The sequence below is a fragment of the Oncorhynchus clarkii genome, chromosome 16 (assembly GCF_045791955.1).
Source record: "Oncorhynchus clarkii lewisi isolate Uvic-CL-2024 chromosome 16, UVic_Ocla_1.0, whole genome shotgun sequence".
Classification (NCBI taxonomy): Eukaryota; Metazoa; Chordata; class Actinopteri; order Salmoniformes; family Salmonidae; genus Oncorhynchus; species Oncorhynchus clarkii.
In genome coordinates, this window is record NC_092162.1 from 395663 (window position 1) to 413106 (window position 17444).

At 47.5% G+C, this 17444-nt stretch overlaps 2 protein-coding genes across 2 annotated transcripts in view; one reads left to right on the top strand and one right to left on the bottom strand.

Annotated features, from left to right (window-relative positions):
- Window positions 1-3803: 3803 nt before the first annotated feature.
- LOC139367818 (microtubule associated protein 10) lies at window positions 3804-9595 on the bottom strand. Its single transcript, XM_071106156.1, is given in 3 exon segments — window positions 3804-5174; window positions 5715-8088; window positions 8221-9595. Coding segments are annotated over 3 exon segments (3777 nt in total). The 5' UTR covers window positions 9514-9595; the 3' UTR covers window positions 3804-5064.
- Window positions 9596-10549: 954 nt separating this feature from the next.
- LOC139367853 (signal induced proliferation associated 1 like 2) overlaps window positions 10550-17444 on the top strand; it is a 306546-nt gene continuing 299651 nt past the window's right edge. Inside the window, exon 1 of the mRNA XM_071106185.1 lies at window positions 10550-10707. The gene's annotated coding sequence lies outside the window, so the exon portion shown is untranslated. The remainder of the gene's footprint in view (window positions 10708-17444) is intronic.

Here is a 17444-nt window from a genome sequence, read left to right on the forward strand (position 1 = left end):
CCTCTGGTCACGCTGGTGAACATGTACAGGAGCTGACGGCCTCTGGTCACGCTGGTGAACATGTACAGGAGCTGACGGCCTCTGGTCACGCTGGTGAACATGTACAGGAGCTGACGGCCTCTGGTCACGCTGGTGAACATGTACAGGAGCTGACGGCCTCTGGTCACGCTGGTGAACATGTACAGGAGCTGACGGCCTCTGGTCACGCTGGTGAACATGTACAGGAGCTGACGGCCTCTGGTCACGCTGGTGAACATGTACAGGAGCTGACGGCCTCTGGTCACGCTGGTGAACATGTACAGGAGCTGACGGCCTCTGGTCACGCTGGTGAACATGTACAGGAGCTGACGGCCTCTGGTCACGCTGGTGAACATGTACAGGAGCTGACGGCCTCTGGTCACGCTGGTGAACATGTACAGGAGCTGACGGCCTCTGGTCACGCTGGTGAACATGTACAGGAGCTGACGGCCTCTGGTCACGCTGGTGAACATGTACAGGAGCTGACGGCCTCTGGTCACGCTGGTGAACATGTACAGGAGCTGACGGCCTCTGGTCACGCTGGTGAACATGTACAGGAGCTGACGGCCTCTGGTCACGCTGGTGAACATGTACAGGAGCTGACGGCCTCTGGTCACGCTGGTGAACATGTACAGGAGCTGACGGCCTCTGGTCACGCTGGTGAACATGTACAGGAGCTGACGGCCTCTGGTCACGCTGGTGAACATGTACAGGAGCTGACGGCCTCTGGTCACGCTGGTGAACATGTACAGGAGCTGACGGCCTCTGGTCACGCTGGTGAACATGTACAGGAGCTGACGGCCTCTGGTCACGCTGGTGAACATGTACAGGAGCTGACGGCCTCTGGTCACGCTGGTGAACATGTACAGGAGCTGACGGCCTCTGGTCACGCTGGTGAACATGTACAGGAGCTGACGGCCTCTGGTCACGCTGGTGAACATGTACAGGAGCTGACGGCCTCTGGTCACGCTGGTGAACATGTACAGGAGCTGACGGCCTCTGGTCACGCTGGTGAACATGTACAGGAGCTGACGGCCTCTGGTCACGCTGGTGAACATGTACAGGAGCTGACGGCCTCTGGTCACGCTGGTGAACATGTACAGGAGCTGACGGCCTCTGGTCACGCTGGTGAACATGTACAGGAGCTGACGGCCTCTGGTCACGCTGGTGAACATGTACAGGAGCTGACGGCCTCTGGTCACGCTGGTGAACATGTACAGGAGCTGACGGCCTCTGGTCACGCTGGTGAACATGTACAGGAGCTGACGGCCTCTGGTCACGCTGGTGAACATGTACAGGAGCTGACGGCCTCTGGTCACGCTGGTGAACATGTACAGGAGCTGACGGCCTCTGGTCACGCTGGTGAACATGTACAGGAGCTGACGGCCTCTGGTCACGCTGGTGAACATGTACAGGAGCTGACGGCCTCTGGTCACGCTGGTGAACATGTACAGGAGCTGACGGCCTCTGGTCACGCTGGTGAACATGTACAGGAGCTGACGGCCTCTGGTCACGCTGGTGAACATGTACAGGAGCTGACGGCCTCTGGTCACGCTGGTGAACATGTACAGGAGCTGACGGCCTCTGGTCACGCTGGTGAACATGTACAGGAGCTGACGGCCTCTGGTCACGCTGGTGAACATGTACAGGAGCTGACGGCCTCTGGTCACGCTGGTGAACATGTACAGGAGCTGACGGCCTCTGGTCACGCTGGTGAACATGTACAGGAGCTGACGGCCTCTGGTCACGCTGGTGAACATGTACAGGAGCTGACGGCCTCTGGTCACGCTGGTGAACATGTACAGGAGCTGACGGCCTCTGGTCACGCTGGTGAACATGTACAGGAGCTGACGGCCTCTGGTCACGCTGGTGAACATGTACAGGAGCTGACGGCCTCTGGTCACGCTGGTGAACATGTACAGGAGCTGACGGCCTCTGGTCACGCTGGTGAACATGTACAGGAGCTGACGGCCTCTGGTCACGCTGGTGAACATGTACAGGAGCTGACGGCCTCTGGTCACGCTGGTGAACATGTACAGGAGCTGACGGCCTCTGGTCACGCTGGTGAACATGTACAGGAGCTGACGGCCTCTGGTCACGCTGGTGAACATGTACAGGAGCTGACGGCCTCTGGTCACGCTGGTGAACATGTACAGGAGCTGACGGCCTCTGGTCACGCTGGTGAACATGTACAGGAGCTGACGGCCTCTGGTCACGCTGGTGAACATGTACAGGAGCTGACGGCCTCTGGTCACGCTGGTGAACATGTACAGGAGCTGACGGCCTCTGGTCACGCTGGTGAACATGTACAGGAGCTGACGGCCTCTGGTCACGCTGGTGAACATGTACAGGAGCTGACGGCCTCTGGTCACGCTGGTGAACATGTACAGGAGCTGACGGCCTCTGGTCACGCTGGTGAACATGTACAGGAGCTGACGGCCTCTGGTCACGCTGGTGAACATGTACAGGAGCTGACGGCCTCTGGTCACGCTGGTGAACATGTACAGGAGCTGACGGCCTCTGGTCACGCTGGTGAACATGTACAGGAGCTGACGGCCTCTGGTCACGCTGGTGAACATGTACAGGAGCTGACGGCCTCTGGTCACGCTGGTGAACATGTACAGGAGCTGACGGCCTCTGGTCACGCTGGTGAACATGTACAGGAGCTGACGGCCTCTGGTCACGCTGGTGAACATGTACAGGAGCTGACGGCCTCTGGTCACGCTGGTGAACATGTACAGGAGCTGACGGCCTCTGGTCACGCTGGTGAACATGTACAGGAGCTGACGGCCTCTGGTCACGCTGGTGAACATGTACAGGAGCTGACGGCCTCTGGTCACGCTGGTGAACATGTACAGGAGCTGACGGCCTCTGGTCACGCTGGTGAACATGTACAGGAGCTGACGGCCTCTGGTCACGCTGGTGAACATGTACAGGAGCTGACGGCCTCTGGTCACGCTGGTGAACATGTACAGGAGCTGACGGCCTCTGGTCACGCTGGTGAACATGTACAGGAGCTGACGGCCTCTGGTCACGCTGGTGAACATGTACAGGAGCTGACGGCCTCTGGTCACGCTGGTGAACATGTACAGGAGCTGACGGCCTCTGGTCACGCTGGTGAACATGTACAGGAGCTGACGGCCTCTGGTCACGCTGGTGAACATGTACAGGAGCTGACGGCCTCTGGTCACGCTGGTGAACATGTACAGGAGCTGACGGCCTCTGGTCACGCTGGTGAACATGTACAGGAGCTGACGGCCTCTGGTCACGCTGGTGAACATGTACAGGAGCTGACGGCCTCTGGTCACGCTGGTGAACATGTACAGGAGCTGACGGCCTCTGGTCACGCTGGTGAACATGTACAGGAGCTGACGGCCTCTGGTCACGCTGGTGAACATGTACAGGAGCTGACGGCCTCTGGTCACGCTGGTGAACATGTACAGGAGCTGACGGCCTCTGGTCACGCTGGTGAACATGTACAGGAGCTGACGGCCTCTGGTCACGCTGGTGAACATGTACAGGAGCTGACGGCCTCTGGTCACGCTGGTGAACATGTACAGGAGCTGACGGCCTCTGGTCACGCTGGTGAACATGTACAGGAGCTGACGGCCTCTGGTCACGCTGGTGAACATGTACAGGAGCTGACGGCCTCTGGTCACGCTGGTGAACATGTACAGGAGCTGACGGCCTCTGGTCACGCTGGTGAACATGTACAGGAGCTGACGGCCTCTGGTCACGCTGGTGAACATGTACAGGAGCTGACGGCGGGGATTTGTAGTCTTCTTGAGGTCTTCTCTGTTTCTAATCAGCATTTCAACATTTTGACAATAAATTGAGGTGAATATATTGATAAAAGTCACCTTGTCCGAGAATTACACATTACTCAAAATGTCACGCCAAGATAAGACTTGGACATTCTTGACTTGGACATACATTTTTGCCAACACATGGCTAACCTTTGTTTAACCAGCTGCTCTTAGGCTTGGAGTTACCTTTCTATATAATACGCTATGTTAGAGTTTACCCTTCCTCTTCCAATTATAACGTGTGGAGGTCAAAATAATGAACAATTATCAACCAAATCTATTCATTTTAAAATGTTGATTACTTCTGCTTTCTATAATCATTCACTTGATAATAAGACAATTTGTTTTAGTTAATATATAATGGTTCCTGGGTTGCCGGTTTGCCTAGGAGGGGGTAAGAAAAGGTTGAAACCCCCCTGCTCTATGTCAATTCAAAGCCATAGTATTCAGGAGATCCATGACTGAGGGTAGGCATCAACATATCGCTCTACCTGCTCCCTTTGGCCTTGTGTAGTAGCCTTGTGGACTTGCATATATTGAGTGGCATTTTCATGCACAACTTAAGTAGTATGTAGCTCATCAACACATTTAAATTATTTTCACAATTGAATGTATAGATAAAACAACAGAAGCATTTTAATAACTTGGGAAAGACATTTTAAACTAAAACAGTCTTGCTTTTTGATAACGTATTTATATTAGGGAATTCCCAAACCCGCTCACACAGTCAATAGTCTAACATGGAAGTAAATGATTCAATTAGCCCTTTGAATTTATGAATGATTGATACAACATTACATTCAGTTTAGTCTAGTGCCGTACAGAATGAGATATTAAAATGGAAGTATCCCGCCCGTCCAAATTCAGAATGACTAACAATGTCTGTCTCCACACCATTGCTCTATCAGTAAACCAGATGTGGACTATGTCAGGGCCCATATGTATCAAGCATCATGGTCTGTGTTTACACAGGCAGCCCAATTCTGATATATTTTCCACTAATATGTCTTTTGACCAATCACTTAGGATCTTTTCATATCAGATCATTTTCAGAACTGATCTGACTGGTGAAAATACCAATTAGTGTGTAAACACAGCATTAGAGTAGGAGAACTGGTTTTGCCTTTAATATCACAATTAGGATCATATGGACAGGGAATATCTGACCCTAGATCAGCAGCACTACCTTGAGATGCTTGATACATTTGTCCCTAGGAAGCACATTTTTCATGTGGGTCTTCTAGAAGGTGTATCCATGGAGCTTGTTAACTACCAGCTCAGAGACATGTTGCTACTCATTACTGAACCACAGAGAACCCAGTTCATCTATAGCTTCTTTAGCTAGCTCTCCTGCCTCCTCGGTTAGCTAGCTCTCCTGCCTCCTCGGTTAGCTAGCTCTCCTGCCTCCTCGGTTAGCTAGCTCTCCTGCCTCCTCGGTTAGCTAGCTCTCCTGCCTCCTCGGTTAGCTAGCTCTCCTGCCTCCTCGGTTAGCTAGCTCTCCTGCCTCCTCGGTTAGCTAGCTCTCCTGCCTCCTCGGTTAGCTCCTCTCCTCTCTCCTCAGTTAGCTCCTCTCCCCTCTCCTCAGTTAGCTATCTCTCCTGCCTCCTCAGTTAGCTCCTCTCCTCTCTCCTCAGTTAGCTCCTCTCCTCTCTCCTCAGTTAGCTCCTCTCCTCAGTTAGCTCCTCTCCTGCCTCCTGTTAGCTCCTCTCCTGCCTCCTGTTAGCTCCTCTCCTCTCTCCTCAGTTAGCTCCTATCCTCTCTCCTCAGTTAGCTCCTCTCCTGCCTCCTCAGTTAGCTCCTCTTCTATATCTTCAGCCTTGTGGGACTCAGGTGAGGAGATGTAGTCAGTAGAGATGCAGGTGTCTACAGAGTATCCCCTGTCTGACCTACTGTTCTTAGTGTGGATGGAGTCAGTGTGGGTGTCTACAGAGTATCCCCTGTCTGACCTACTGTTCTTAGTGTGGATGGAGTCAGTGTGGGTGTCTAAAGAGTATCCCCTGTCTGACCTACTGTTCTTAGTGTGGATGGAGTCAGTGTGGGTGTCTACAGAGTATCCCCTGTCTGACCTACTGTTCTTAGTGTGGATGGAGTCAGTGTGGGTGTCTACAGAGTATCCCCTGTCTGACCTACTATTCTTAGTGTGGATGGAGTCAGTGTGGGTGTCTACAGAGTATCCCCTGTCTGACCTACTGTTCTTAGTGTGGATGGAGTCAGTGTGGGTGTCTACAGAGTATCCCCTGTCTGACCTACTGTTCTTAGTGTGGATGGAGTCAGTGTGGGTGTCTACAGAGTATCCCCTGTCTGACCTACTGTTCTTAGTGTGGATGGAGTCAGTGTGGGTGTCTACAGAGTATCCCCTGTCTGACCTACTGTTCTTAGTGTGGATGGAGTCAGTGTGGGTGTCTATAGAGTATCCCCTGTCTGACCTACTGTTCTTAGTGTGGATAGAGTCAGTGTGGGTGTCTACAGAGTATCCTCTGTCTGGTGCTCTGTCCTTGGGTTCTTTGGGGATGTAGCCAGTATGGATGTCACTGAGTTGGCTTGATGCTCTGAGACTCTCAGAGGAAGACCCCTTGGCTCCCTGAGACCAAGTGCCACCAGGCCTGTTGGTTGAGGTTCTTCTAGCCCCAGAGCCAGACCTCATGGCTCCTCCACTACAAGGTCTTGCTGCCAGCTGAGTTCTAGAGCGGACTGAGTGTATGGATGCAGGCGAGTCTCCAACACTGTTGTCAGAGGAGACGCTGAGGACTGAGGCCTGGGTACGAGGTCTGATGACGTGTGTGTTCAGCAGGGAGCGCTGGGGAGACGTCTCAGCTTTAACAGGAACTGGAAGAGGCGGAGCCACTCTTCTTCTCTGGCTTCTCTCTGAGACACTGGAGCCGTCAGAGTTATGGTCACCTGACACTCGGCTCCTCCTCTTGTCCCTGGTCCCACCTCCAACAGGCTCAGGGCTCCTCCCCCTAGTCTTCTCACCCCCAACAGGCTTAGGGCTCCTCCCCCTAGTCTTCCCACCCGCAACAGGCTCAGGGCTCCTCCCCCTAATCTTCCCACCCCCAACAGGCTCAGGGCTCCTCCCCTTAATCTTCCCACCCCCAACAGGCTCAGGGCTCCTCCCCCTAGTCCTCCTACCTGAAACAGGCTCAGGGCTCCTCCCCCTAGTCTTCCCACCCCCAACAGGCTCAGGGCTCCTCCCCCTAGTCCTCCTACCTGAAAGAGGCTCAGGGCTCCTCCCCCTAGTCTTCCCACCACCAACAGGCTCGGGGTTCCTCTCCCTAGTCCTACCTGAAACATGTTCAGGGCTACTGAGAAGGTCAGTTGAAGGTGAGAACCCGTCACCATCAGTAGGGTCTAGACTGCTGAAGTCATCCAGGTATTCTACTGCCCCCACACTGTCCAACTTATCACTGCTGGAGGCTGAGTGGGGGTGTTTGAGTCTGGGGCTTCTTCTGGTGTCTGACATGTGGGGCTTGTGGCCAGAGTCTAAAAGGTGTGGTCTGGGTTTGGGGCCTCTTGGCGTCTCATCCCCGTCTCCTCTGCTGTCAGAGTCAGCATGGTCGTACTCTCCACTCCGTAACACCTCCTCTGTGTGATCAACACTGGGAATATGCACCCACAGTTTACTGTGACTGTCCTGCTTGGAATGGGATGATGGTTTCTGTTTTGGTAATCTTTGGGAGGAGTCATCTCTCTTACAGTAAAAATCCTCTGCATTGACACTAGTTGTGAATGTGTTTGATAGTTCCTGCTGGGTTCCTGTTGAGATGTTTCCCTGCCGTCCACGGTCTCTGTCTAGGCTACTTATCGAAGTCGCAATGTCCTCATTTAAAATATAATTCCTATTGAGTAGCTTCCTCCCAACTATAGGTTTATCCGTTTGTCTGTTAGTGTTGTTGGACTTCCTGCCAGGACCCTTGGTCTTGAGTATCTGTTTGTCTGTCTGTTGCTTTCTGCACTCATGGAGGTGGCATTTCATCCCACAAGGTTGAATCTGCTTCATTCTTAGGCGGAACGTTTTTGTCATTCCAAAACCTAACTTCTTCTTGGGAGAGGACTTGGACACTGTATTGCCACTCTTTGTATTCTCCCAGTTTGTTTTTCTGATATAACTTTGTGTGGTAGTGCTGCATTGTTCCTGAAGAGGCCTGTTCTTCACTCTGGGGCTAGGTCCGACCCATAGTTTGGGAACCACTGGGCAAGGAGACTGCCTGCCTCTCTGTGGTGATGTTGTGGTGTCTCGTAGGCCCTGGGACTGAGGCCAGTCCGCCTGTCAGAATCACAATCACCTTTATTCATCAAACACATTCACATATACACAGAATTTGACTTGACTAAATGCCAGCAGTAGACACAAATATACAGACAGAAGAAATGACACAATGTACATACAGTATCATACCTGTCCATTAGAAGGCTCTGTCAGTGGCCTGTAGATCCATGCTAGGTTGGGGTGGACTGAAAAGAGCTGCTGTAGCTGGGTCTGACTCTGTCCACTCAGCTGGGCGAGCTCAACTAGCAAGGTGTTCAATAGAGGGAGCGGTCTCAGAGCCTCCCCTAAGATAGATGCCGTCTGCTGGGGTTGGTGCTGTCCCCTCTCTTCTCTGCCTCTAGACTCCATAACCACATCCTGTCTCTGTCTACACCTGTGGTCTGTAGCAGGAACCTGTGTCTCATCAGGTGTCTCCTCATTCCCCAAGTCCAGCTCCTCGACCCCGAGAGACTCCATGTCTAACACCCTGTAGTGGCCTGGTTCATTCTCCTGTTGTTGTTCTACAGAACTGCTGTAGTAAAGAGATGGGGGCTGAACACAGAGGCTTCCCTCATCATGCTCCTCATCGATAGCAGCCACTCTGAGTGTTCGCTGATGCTGCTTGCTTCTAGAATGTTCTGTTTGAGTGCCAGTTGAAACTGGAACAGTCTGCCGTGCTTCAGACACCACTATCTCACTGGGCTTGTCGTTTATATGAATATTCTGATAAAGGACCTTGGAAGGCCTGTTGTCAATGTCCAAGTCAAGTGGTTGCATCGTTCCTTTCCCACGATCGACCTGTAAATGTTCTATTGGTTTCATAGATTCCGTCCCGTGTGTAATACCAACTGGCAATACCCTGTTATCAGGTATATGTGGTAATGAACTACTTCCCAGACTGAACAGATTATATCCCAAAGAAAGAACACCTATTTTCTCTCCCATGATATTAAATAAATCAACAAGTCCTTTCTCTCCTTGGGAAGAGGGAGAGGAGATACCATGAACCTCCACATCACACCTGATACAGTCTATCAACCTGACCAGAGACACCAGCGAGCTGCCTATCAACGTGGGAACCTCTCCCCTCATATCCAGGACCACGGCATGCAGAGGAGTGTTGGATAGGTGGGTGTGGAGGGAGTCCAGGTGGGTTTTGAACAAACACGACTTGCCTTTGTTGAAAGGGTATTTAAACGTGTCCTGGGCTTGATAGAGCTGGTTTTCCTTCTCAATGTCCTCGTCCTCATGGTGCCGTTGATTTAGCAGTGGAGTAGACGTTTCTGGTTGATAGATGAGCAGAGTTGGGAAGTCCAGTAGTCTCACACCGAGGGCTAATTCATCTGAATAATTTAGACATTTTCTGGTTTTGTCTATTCTGATATATTCCACCAATAGTTCGAAAGAAAAGAGAGTTTCGTTGTTATTTAATTGCTCTGTCATTGTGCCATTGCGACAGGTGTCCGAGCAACAAGAATTTGACGGATTCACTCTCAGCCCAGAGTTGCCAGTGATACCATTCTGAATGGAGATCCCTCGTTGAATGAATTGGTTAAACATCAATCAGACCCCTTAGGAAGAAAACAACGTTTGGTTTTTGTATAATTTACGAGAGAATCACAGCTGAAATGGAGGAGAAAATCCGTAAATTAGCCTGTCAGCACCGATAACCCACAAGCTTCTTCAGCTCCGTGGAAACAAACTGGTCTCCGTCACGCATCTTTTATGTCATGTGATGCCAGAGGATTCTGGGAATAGTAGTTTTCAGTCCTGACCACATTAAAAAAGGGTGAGTAATGTTACATTAGCAAATTTATTAGGAGTCATATTGAGCTACAAATGCACACTAATAACACATTTAAAAAATATATAACTAACTATCTATACTAATAACCTAGGAAATGTATCCTTAAAGCAAATAATATAATACAATAGAATAGAATATAACTCAATATCCTTTATGGACAAATAGCATAGAGAAAAATGATAGCATATTAGAGACTTAATTTGACCGTATAGTATTGCTTTTATTTCCATGATAAAACAAGTTAGAGCCATTTTCCTGCAGCTCGCCAGTTGGTGCCACTGTGGGGCTTTATTCAGAGATGGGCTATGATATGCCGATTGCTTTAAATAAATATATATATACAAATGTAATGTCTATTATCCAGAATATAGGGCTATTCCATTTGGGCCTGCTATTTTGTGCCTTATTCTCACAACCAGAGATAAATCTTCGTCAGTGTCACACCTCGCCGTTATTCTCTCTTTGCACAGTATAGACTTCAGTGACTGAATTACAATTATTAACAAATACATTTCCTCTGTTCTCTTCTCCGCTTGTGAGTTTGACTGGATCTCTCTATTCCCACAAATCATCACATTAAGGAAGGCGGAGGGAGGAGCTATCCGTCAGCGGTGGCACCCTGCTCTGCTCCGCTGTCATCGCGGACTAAAGCGGTCTCTAGATGGATATCACACCGAACAGCAGCCGGAGAGAGGAGAGAGAGGGTCTATGGAACTTCACACGTTGGAGCGTTTCTATGGATGAACACGGTTTAATCTGTAGACAAGGATAATAACCGTCTCGTCTATCTTCCCGAATATTAGCCTATTCTTCTGCTGCTCAAGTGAAAGGTAATGGCACAGATGTTCTTCCTACTGTTCTCCCCAATTACGGAATAACGGAATAGTGTGTCGGGGTATGTTCTTCCTACTGTTCTCCCCAATAACGGAATAACGGAATAGTGTGTCGGGGTATGTTCTTCCTACTGTTCTCCCCAATAACGGAATAGAGTGTCGGGGTATGTTCTGACGTCCAGGTACAGCTCCGCTATTATAGCCCTCATAATTTTATTGTCCGTCTGTAGAAAAGAAATGTATGACTGTGTTAGTGTGGTAGTGAAACAACTTCTCCGAGACATATTGTTGTTTGGTGTAATTATGTGTAGACTATGATAATCCCAGTCGAAAAAGCCATTGACAGAAACACAGAGTATAATCGTGGTAACTTTTTACACACCACAGTGAAAGTTTCCAGTGCACAAACTGGTGTGATCTACTGCTGCCACTATGAGCAGACAGGCTTGTTATTACCACTATTTGACAGATGATTTGATGCATCTCTACTACACACAGAGTTTATATGCGTTGCTTCCCAGTAGTTGAATGCGTTTCCAGATGTACAGTACAGAGAGCCATTGTCCTAGTGATCCTTTGTTGAGGTTGATGATAAAACCATATTTCATGTCCATAATGGCTATAGCCTATTATCACTTAATAATATCTTGGTTGGAGATTCTCACTTGGAAATATATTATTCTAAAGTATTGTGAATAGTATACTAGGCCTGGTGTAATGTTTGTCTCTCAGCTGGTGGTATCTTTTATTTTATGGTGGTAATACTTCCCTGAGACAGACAGGGGGCGATGACGACCTCAATCAATGTCTGACATCATAGCCTACCTACCTGCAGTCCCTCACACTACTACTCTACTCACAGGCTGAGACCCAAATGGCACCCTATTCCCTTTTTAGTGCGCTAACCTGGACCCACAGAGAACTCTGGTCTAAATAGTGCACTCAATAGGGAGTAGGGAACCATTGGGATGCATCCATAGTCTCAGAACAAAGACCAGGTGTATATCAGTAAACAGGAATGTACCAACCTAGTTCTTTACTGTTGGTGTTTATCAGTAGACAGGAATGTACCAACCTAGTTCTTTACTGTTGGTGCTTATCAGTAAACAGGAATGTACCAACCTAGTTCTTTACTGTTGGTGTTTATCAGTAAACAGGAATGTACCAACCTAGTTCTTTACTGTTGGTGCTTATCAGTAAACAGGAATGTACCAACCTAGTTCTTTACTGTTGGTGTTTATCAGTAAACAGGAATGTACCAACCTAGTTCTTTACTGTTGGTGCTTATCAGTAAACAGGAATGTACCAACCTAGTTCTTTACTGTTGGTGTTTATCAGTAAACAATGTAACCACCTAGTTCTTTACTGTTGGTGTTTATCAGTAAACAGGAATGTACCAACCTAGTTCTTTACTGTTGGTGTTTATCAGTAAACAGGAATGTTAGTTCTTTACTGTTGGTGTTTATCAAACAGGAATGTACCAACCTAGTTCTTTACTGTTAGACAGGAATGTACCAACCTAGTTCTTTACTGTTGGTGTTTATCAGTAAACAGGAATGTACCAACCTAGTTCTTTACTGTTGGTGCTTATCAGTAAACAGGAATGTACCAACCTAGTTCTTTACTGTTGGTGCTTATCAGTAAACAGGAATGTACCAACCTAGTTCTTTACTGTTGGTGTTTATCAGTAGACAGGAATGTACCAACCTAGTTCTTTACTGTTGTTTATGTCAGTAAACAGGAATGTACCAACCTAGTTCTTTAGTTTATCAGTAAACAGGAATGTACCAACCTAGTTCTTTACTGTTGGTGTTTATCAGTAAACAGGAATGTACCAACCTAGTTCTTTACTGTTGGTGTTTATCAGTAAACAGGAATGTACCAACCTAGTTCTTTACTGTTGGTGTTTATCAGTAAACAGGAATGTACCAACCTAGTTCTTTACTGTTGGTGTTTATCAGTAAACAGGAATGTACCAACCTAGTTCTTTACTGTTGGTGTTTATCAGTAAACAGGAATGTAACAACCTAGTTCTTTACTGTTGGTGTTTATCAGTAAACAGGAATGTACCAACCTAGTTCTTTACTGTTGGTGCTTATCAGTAAACAGGAATGTACCAACCTAGTTCTTTACTGTTGGTGTTTATCAGTAAACAGGAATGTACCAACCTAGTTCTTTACTGTTGGTGCTTATCAGTAAACAGGAATGTACCAACCTAGTTCTTTACTGTTGGTGTTTATCAGTAAACAGGAATGTACCAACCTAGTTCTTTACTGTTGGTGCTTATCAGTAGACAGGAATGTACCAACCTAGTTCTTTACTGTTGTTGTTTATCAGTAGACAGGAATGTACCAACCTAGTTCTTTACTGTTGTTGTTTATCAGTAGACAGGAATGTACCAACCTAGTTCTTTACTGTTGGTGCTTATCAGTAAACAGGAATGTACCAACCTAGTTCTTTACTGTTGTTGTTTATCAGTTCACAGGAATTATTTTGCCGCTATGGCCTTTTTATTGCCTTACCTCCCTAATCTTACTACATTTGCACACACTATACATATATTTCTCTATTGTGTTATTGACTGTACATTTGTTGATCCCATGTGTAACTCTGTGTTGTTGTATGTGTCGAACTGCTTAGCTTTAACTTGGCCAGGTCGCAGTTGTAAATGAGAACTTGTTTTCAACTAGCCTACCTGGTTAAATAAAGGTGATCTGGCCTACCTGGTTAAATAAAGGTGATCTGGCCTACCTGGTTAAATAAAGGTGATCTGGCCTACCTGGTTAAATAAAGGTGGAAGAAATAAAAGGGCCTTGATCAGGGAGGTGGCTAAGAACCCGATGGTCACTCTGACAGAGCTCCAGATTTCCTCTGTGGAGGTGGGAGAACCTTCCAGAAGGACAATCATCTCTGAAGAACTCCACCATTCAGGCCTTTATGGTTGAGTGGCCAGATGGAAGCCACTCCTCAGTAAAATGAACATGACAGCCTGCTTGGAGTTTGCCCGGAATGCACCTAAAGGACTCTCAGACCATGACAAAACAAGATTCTCTGATCTGAAGAAAACAATATTGAATTATTTGGCCTGAATGCCAAGCATCACATCTGGAGGAAACATGGCACCTTCCCTACGGTGAAGCGTAGTGTTGACAGCATCATGCTGTGGGGTTGTTTTTCAGTGGCAGGGATTGGGAGACTAGTCAGTATCGAGGGAAAGATGAATTGAGCAAAATACAGAGAGATCCTTGATGAAAACCTGCTCCAGTGTGCTCAAGACCTCAGACTAGGGCAAAGGTTCACCTTCCAACAGGACAACGACCCTCAGCACACATCCAAGATAACGCAGGAGTGGCTTCGGGACAAGTCTCTGAATGTCTTTGAGTGGCCCTGCCAGAGCCTGGACTTGATCCCGTTCTAATATCTCTGGAGAGACCTGAAAATACCTGTGCAGCGACGCTCTCCATCCAACCTGACAAAGCTTTAGAGGATCTGCAGAGAAGAATGTGGGAAACTCCCCAAATATTGGTGTGCCAAGCTTGTAGCATCATACCCAAGAAGACTCAAGGCTGTAATCGCTGCCAAAGGTGCTTCGACAAAGTATTGCGTAAAGGGTCTGAATACTTATGTAAATGTGATATTTCCGTTTTTTATTTGTAATAAATTAGCAAAAATTTCTTAACCTGTTTTTGCTTTGTCATGATGGGGTATTGTGTATATATTGACTGGGGGGAGGGGGACACACACACAATTAAATCAATTTTAAAATAAGGCTTTAACGTAACAAAATGTGTAAAAAGTAAAGAGGTCTGAATCCTTTCCGAATGCACTGTAGACAGTTTGAGGGCAGTCTGGTTGTTCCTACAGGAGTCTTTTTCTATGCTCCAAAATGCCACCCTATTCCTTTTAAAGTGCACTACTTTTAACCAGATCCCTCTAGGCCCTGATCTCAAGTAGGGCACTATATAATGAATAGGTTGCCATTGGGGACACAGCCCTGTCCCTTGGCTGAGAAGGTAAAGACATGTAATGGTGCTATAATGTTGTTTATCCTTCAGTTCTGTATCCCTCTCTTTTCTTCCTGTGGGAAGTTTATTCTACATAACTATTACGTTCCTAATAAAGGAAATAAATAGGCCTCTCTTCTCAATGGGCCTGTAGTAGTAAGGGCTGTAGACAAAACAACAAGTAGTGGAAACTACAGAAATCCATAACAAGCAAGTGTTATGCTATATAAAGACCTTGTTCTGAAATCTCTCAGAAGCCTGTCAACTGACTCCTGCTCTATGTGCCATTTTAACTGAATGGATGGATGAATGAGTGGATGGATGTAGGAAGGATGTAGGATGGATGGATGGATGATTGTAGGAAGAATGTAGGAAGGATGATTAGATGGGTGGATGGATGAATGAGTGGATGGATGTAGGAAGGATGATTAGATGGATGGATGGATGAATGAGTGGATGGCTGTAGGAAGGATGAATGGATGGATAGATGAATGAGTGGATGGCTGTAGGAAGAATGAATGGATGGATGAATGGATGTAGGATGGATAGATAGATGAATGTAAGAAGGATGGATGGATGAATGAGTGGATGGCTGTAGGAAGGATGTAGGAAGGATGGATAGATGGATGGATGGAGGATGGATAGATAGATGGATGGATGGAGGATGGATAGATAGATGGATGGATGTAGGATGGATAGATAGATGGATGGATGGAGTGGATTGATGCTTACTGTAGCTGAGTGGATGGATGGTTGGAGTGGATGGATGGATGGAAGGAGGAATGGATGTGGGAAGGGCAGATGTAGGAGGATGGATGTAAGAGGATGGATTAATGGATGAATTTCGGGATGATGGATGTAGGAGGATGGATTAATGGATGAATTTCGGGAGGATGTATGTAGGAGGATGGATGGATGTAGGAAGGATGGATGAATTAATAGATGGATGTAGGATGGATGGATGGATGGATGCATGGATGTAGGATGGATGGATGTAGGATGATGGATGGATGTAGGAAGGATGGATGGATGTGGGAAGGATGAATGTAGGAGGATGGATGGATGTAGGAATGATGGATCGATGTAGGAAGGATGGATGTAGGGAGGATGGAAATAGGAGGATGAATGGATGGATGTAGAATGGATGGATGGATGTAGGAAGGATGGATGTAGCAGGATGAATGGATGGATGGATGTAGGAGGATGGATGGAGGATGGATGGATGTAGGGAGGATGGATGGATGTAGGGGGATGGATGGATGGATGTGGGAGGATGGATGGATGTGGGAGTATGGATGGATGGATGTAGGGAGGATGGATTGATGGATGTAGGGAGGATGGATGGATGGATGTAGGGAGGATGGATGTGGGAGGATGAATGGATGGATGGATGTAGGAAGGATGGATGGATGTAAGGAGGATGGATGGATGGAGGAATGTAGGATGGATGGATGTAGGGAGGATGGGATGGATGGAGGAATGTAGGATGGATGGATGTAGGGAGGATGGATTGATGGATGTAGGGAGGATGGATGGATGGATGTAGGGAGGATGGATTGATAAATGGGTTATGGTTAGGAGGGTTAGGAGGGTTAGGAGGGTGTAAATAATAGACAGCCCGTTAACAACAGCAACATCATATGTTTGTAAAGGATTAATCAAATTAAGCTTTATTTTATAGAGCACATTTCAGACATGAAATGCAACACAAGGAAAAACAAAAAAACAATGAAAATAAAACCTGAAATATTTACTACACAACAAACAGAGGATAAAAACAAAAGAATAACAATAAAAACAGAACTACCAAAAAGCACCCTGAGGAAAATCAAAGCCACAAATATCTATTTTAAACATGTCCACAGTTTCGTCCCCCTCAGGTTCTCTGGCAGGTTGTTGCAGAGGCTGGGGGCATAGTAACTAAAGGCTGGGGGCATAGTAACTAAAGGCTGGGGGCATAGTAACTAAAGGCTGGGGGCATAGTAACTAAAGACTGGGGGCATAGTAACTAAAGGCTGGGGGCATAGTAACTAAAGACTGGGGGCATAGTAACTAAAGGCTGGGGGCATAGTAACTAAAGGCTGGGGGCATAGTAACTAAAGGCTGGGGGCATAGTAACTAAAGGCTGGGGGCATAGTAACTAAAGACTGGGGGCATAGTAACTAAAGACTGGGGGCATAGTAACTAAAGGCTGGGGGCATAGTAACTAAAGGCTGGGGGCATAGTAACTAAAGGCTGGGGGCATAGTAACTAAAGACTGGGGGCATAGTAACTAAAGGCTGGGGGCATAGTAACTAAAGACTGGGGGCATAGTAACTAAAGACTGGGGGCATAGTAACTAAAGGCTGGGGGCATAGTAACTAAAAGCTGGGGGCATAGTAACTAAAGACTGGGGGCATAGTAACTAAAGACTGGGGGCATAATAACTAAAGGCTGGGGGCATAGTAACTAAAGGCTGGGGGCATAGTAACTAAAGACTGGGGGCATAGTAACTAAAGGCTGGGGGCATAGTAACTAAAGGCTGGGGGCATAGTAACTAAAGGCTGGGGGCATAGTAACTAAAGACTGGGGGCATAGTAACTAAAGGCTGGGGGCATAGTAACTAAAGGCTGGGGGCATAGTAACTAAAGGCTGGGGGCATAGTAACTAAAGGCTGTGGGCATAGTAACTAAAGGCTGGGGGCATAGTAACTAAAGGCTGGGGGCATAGTAACTAAAGGCTGGGGGCATA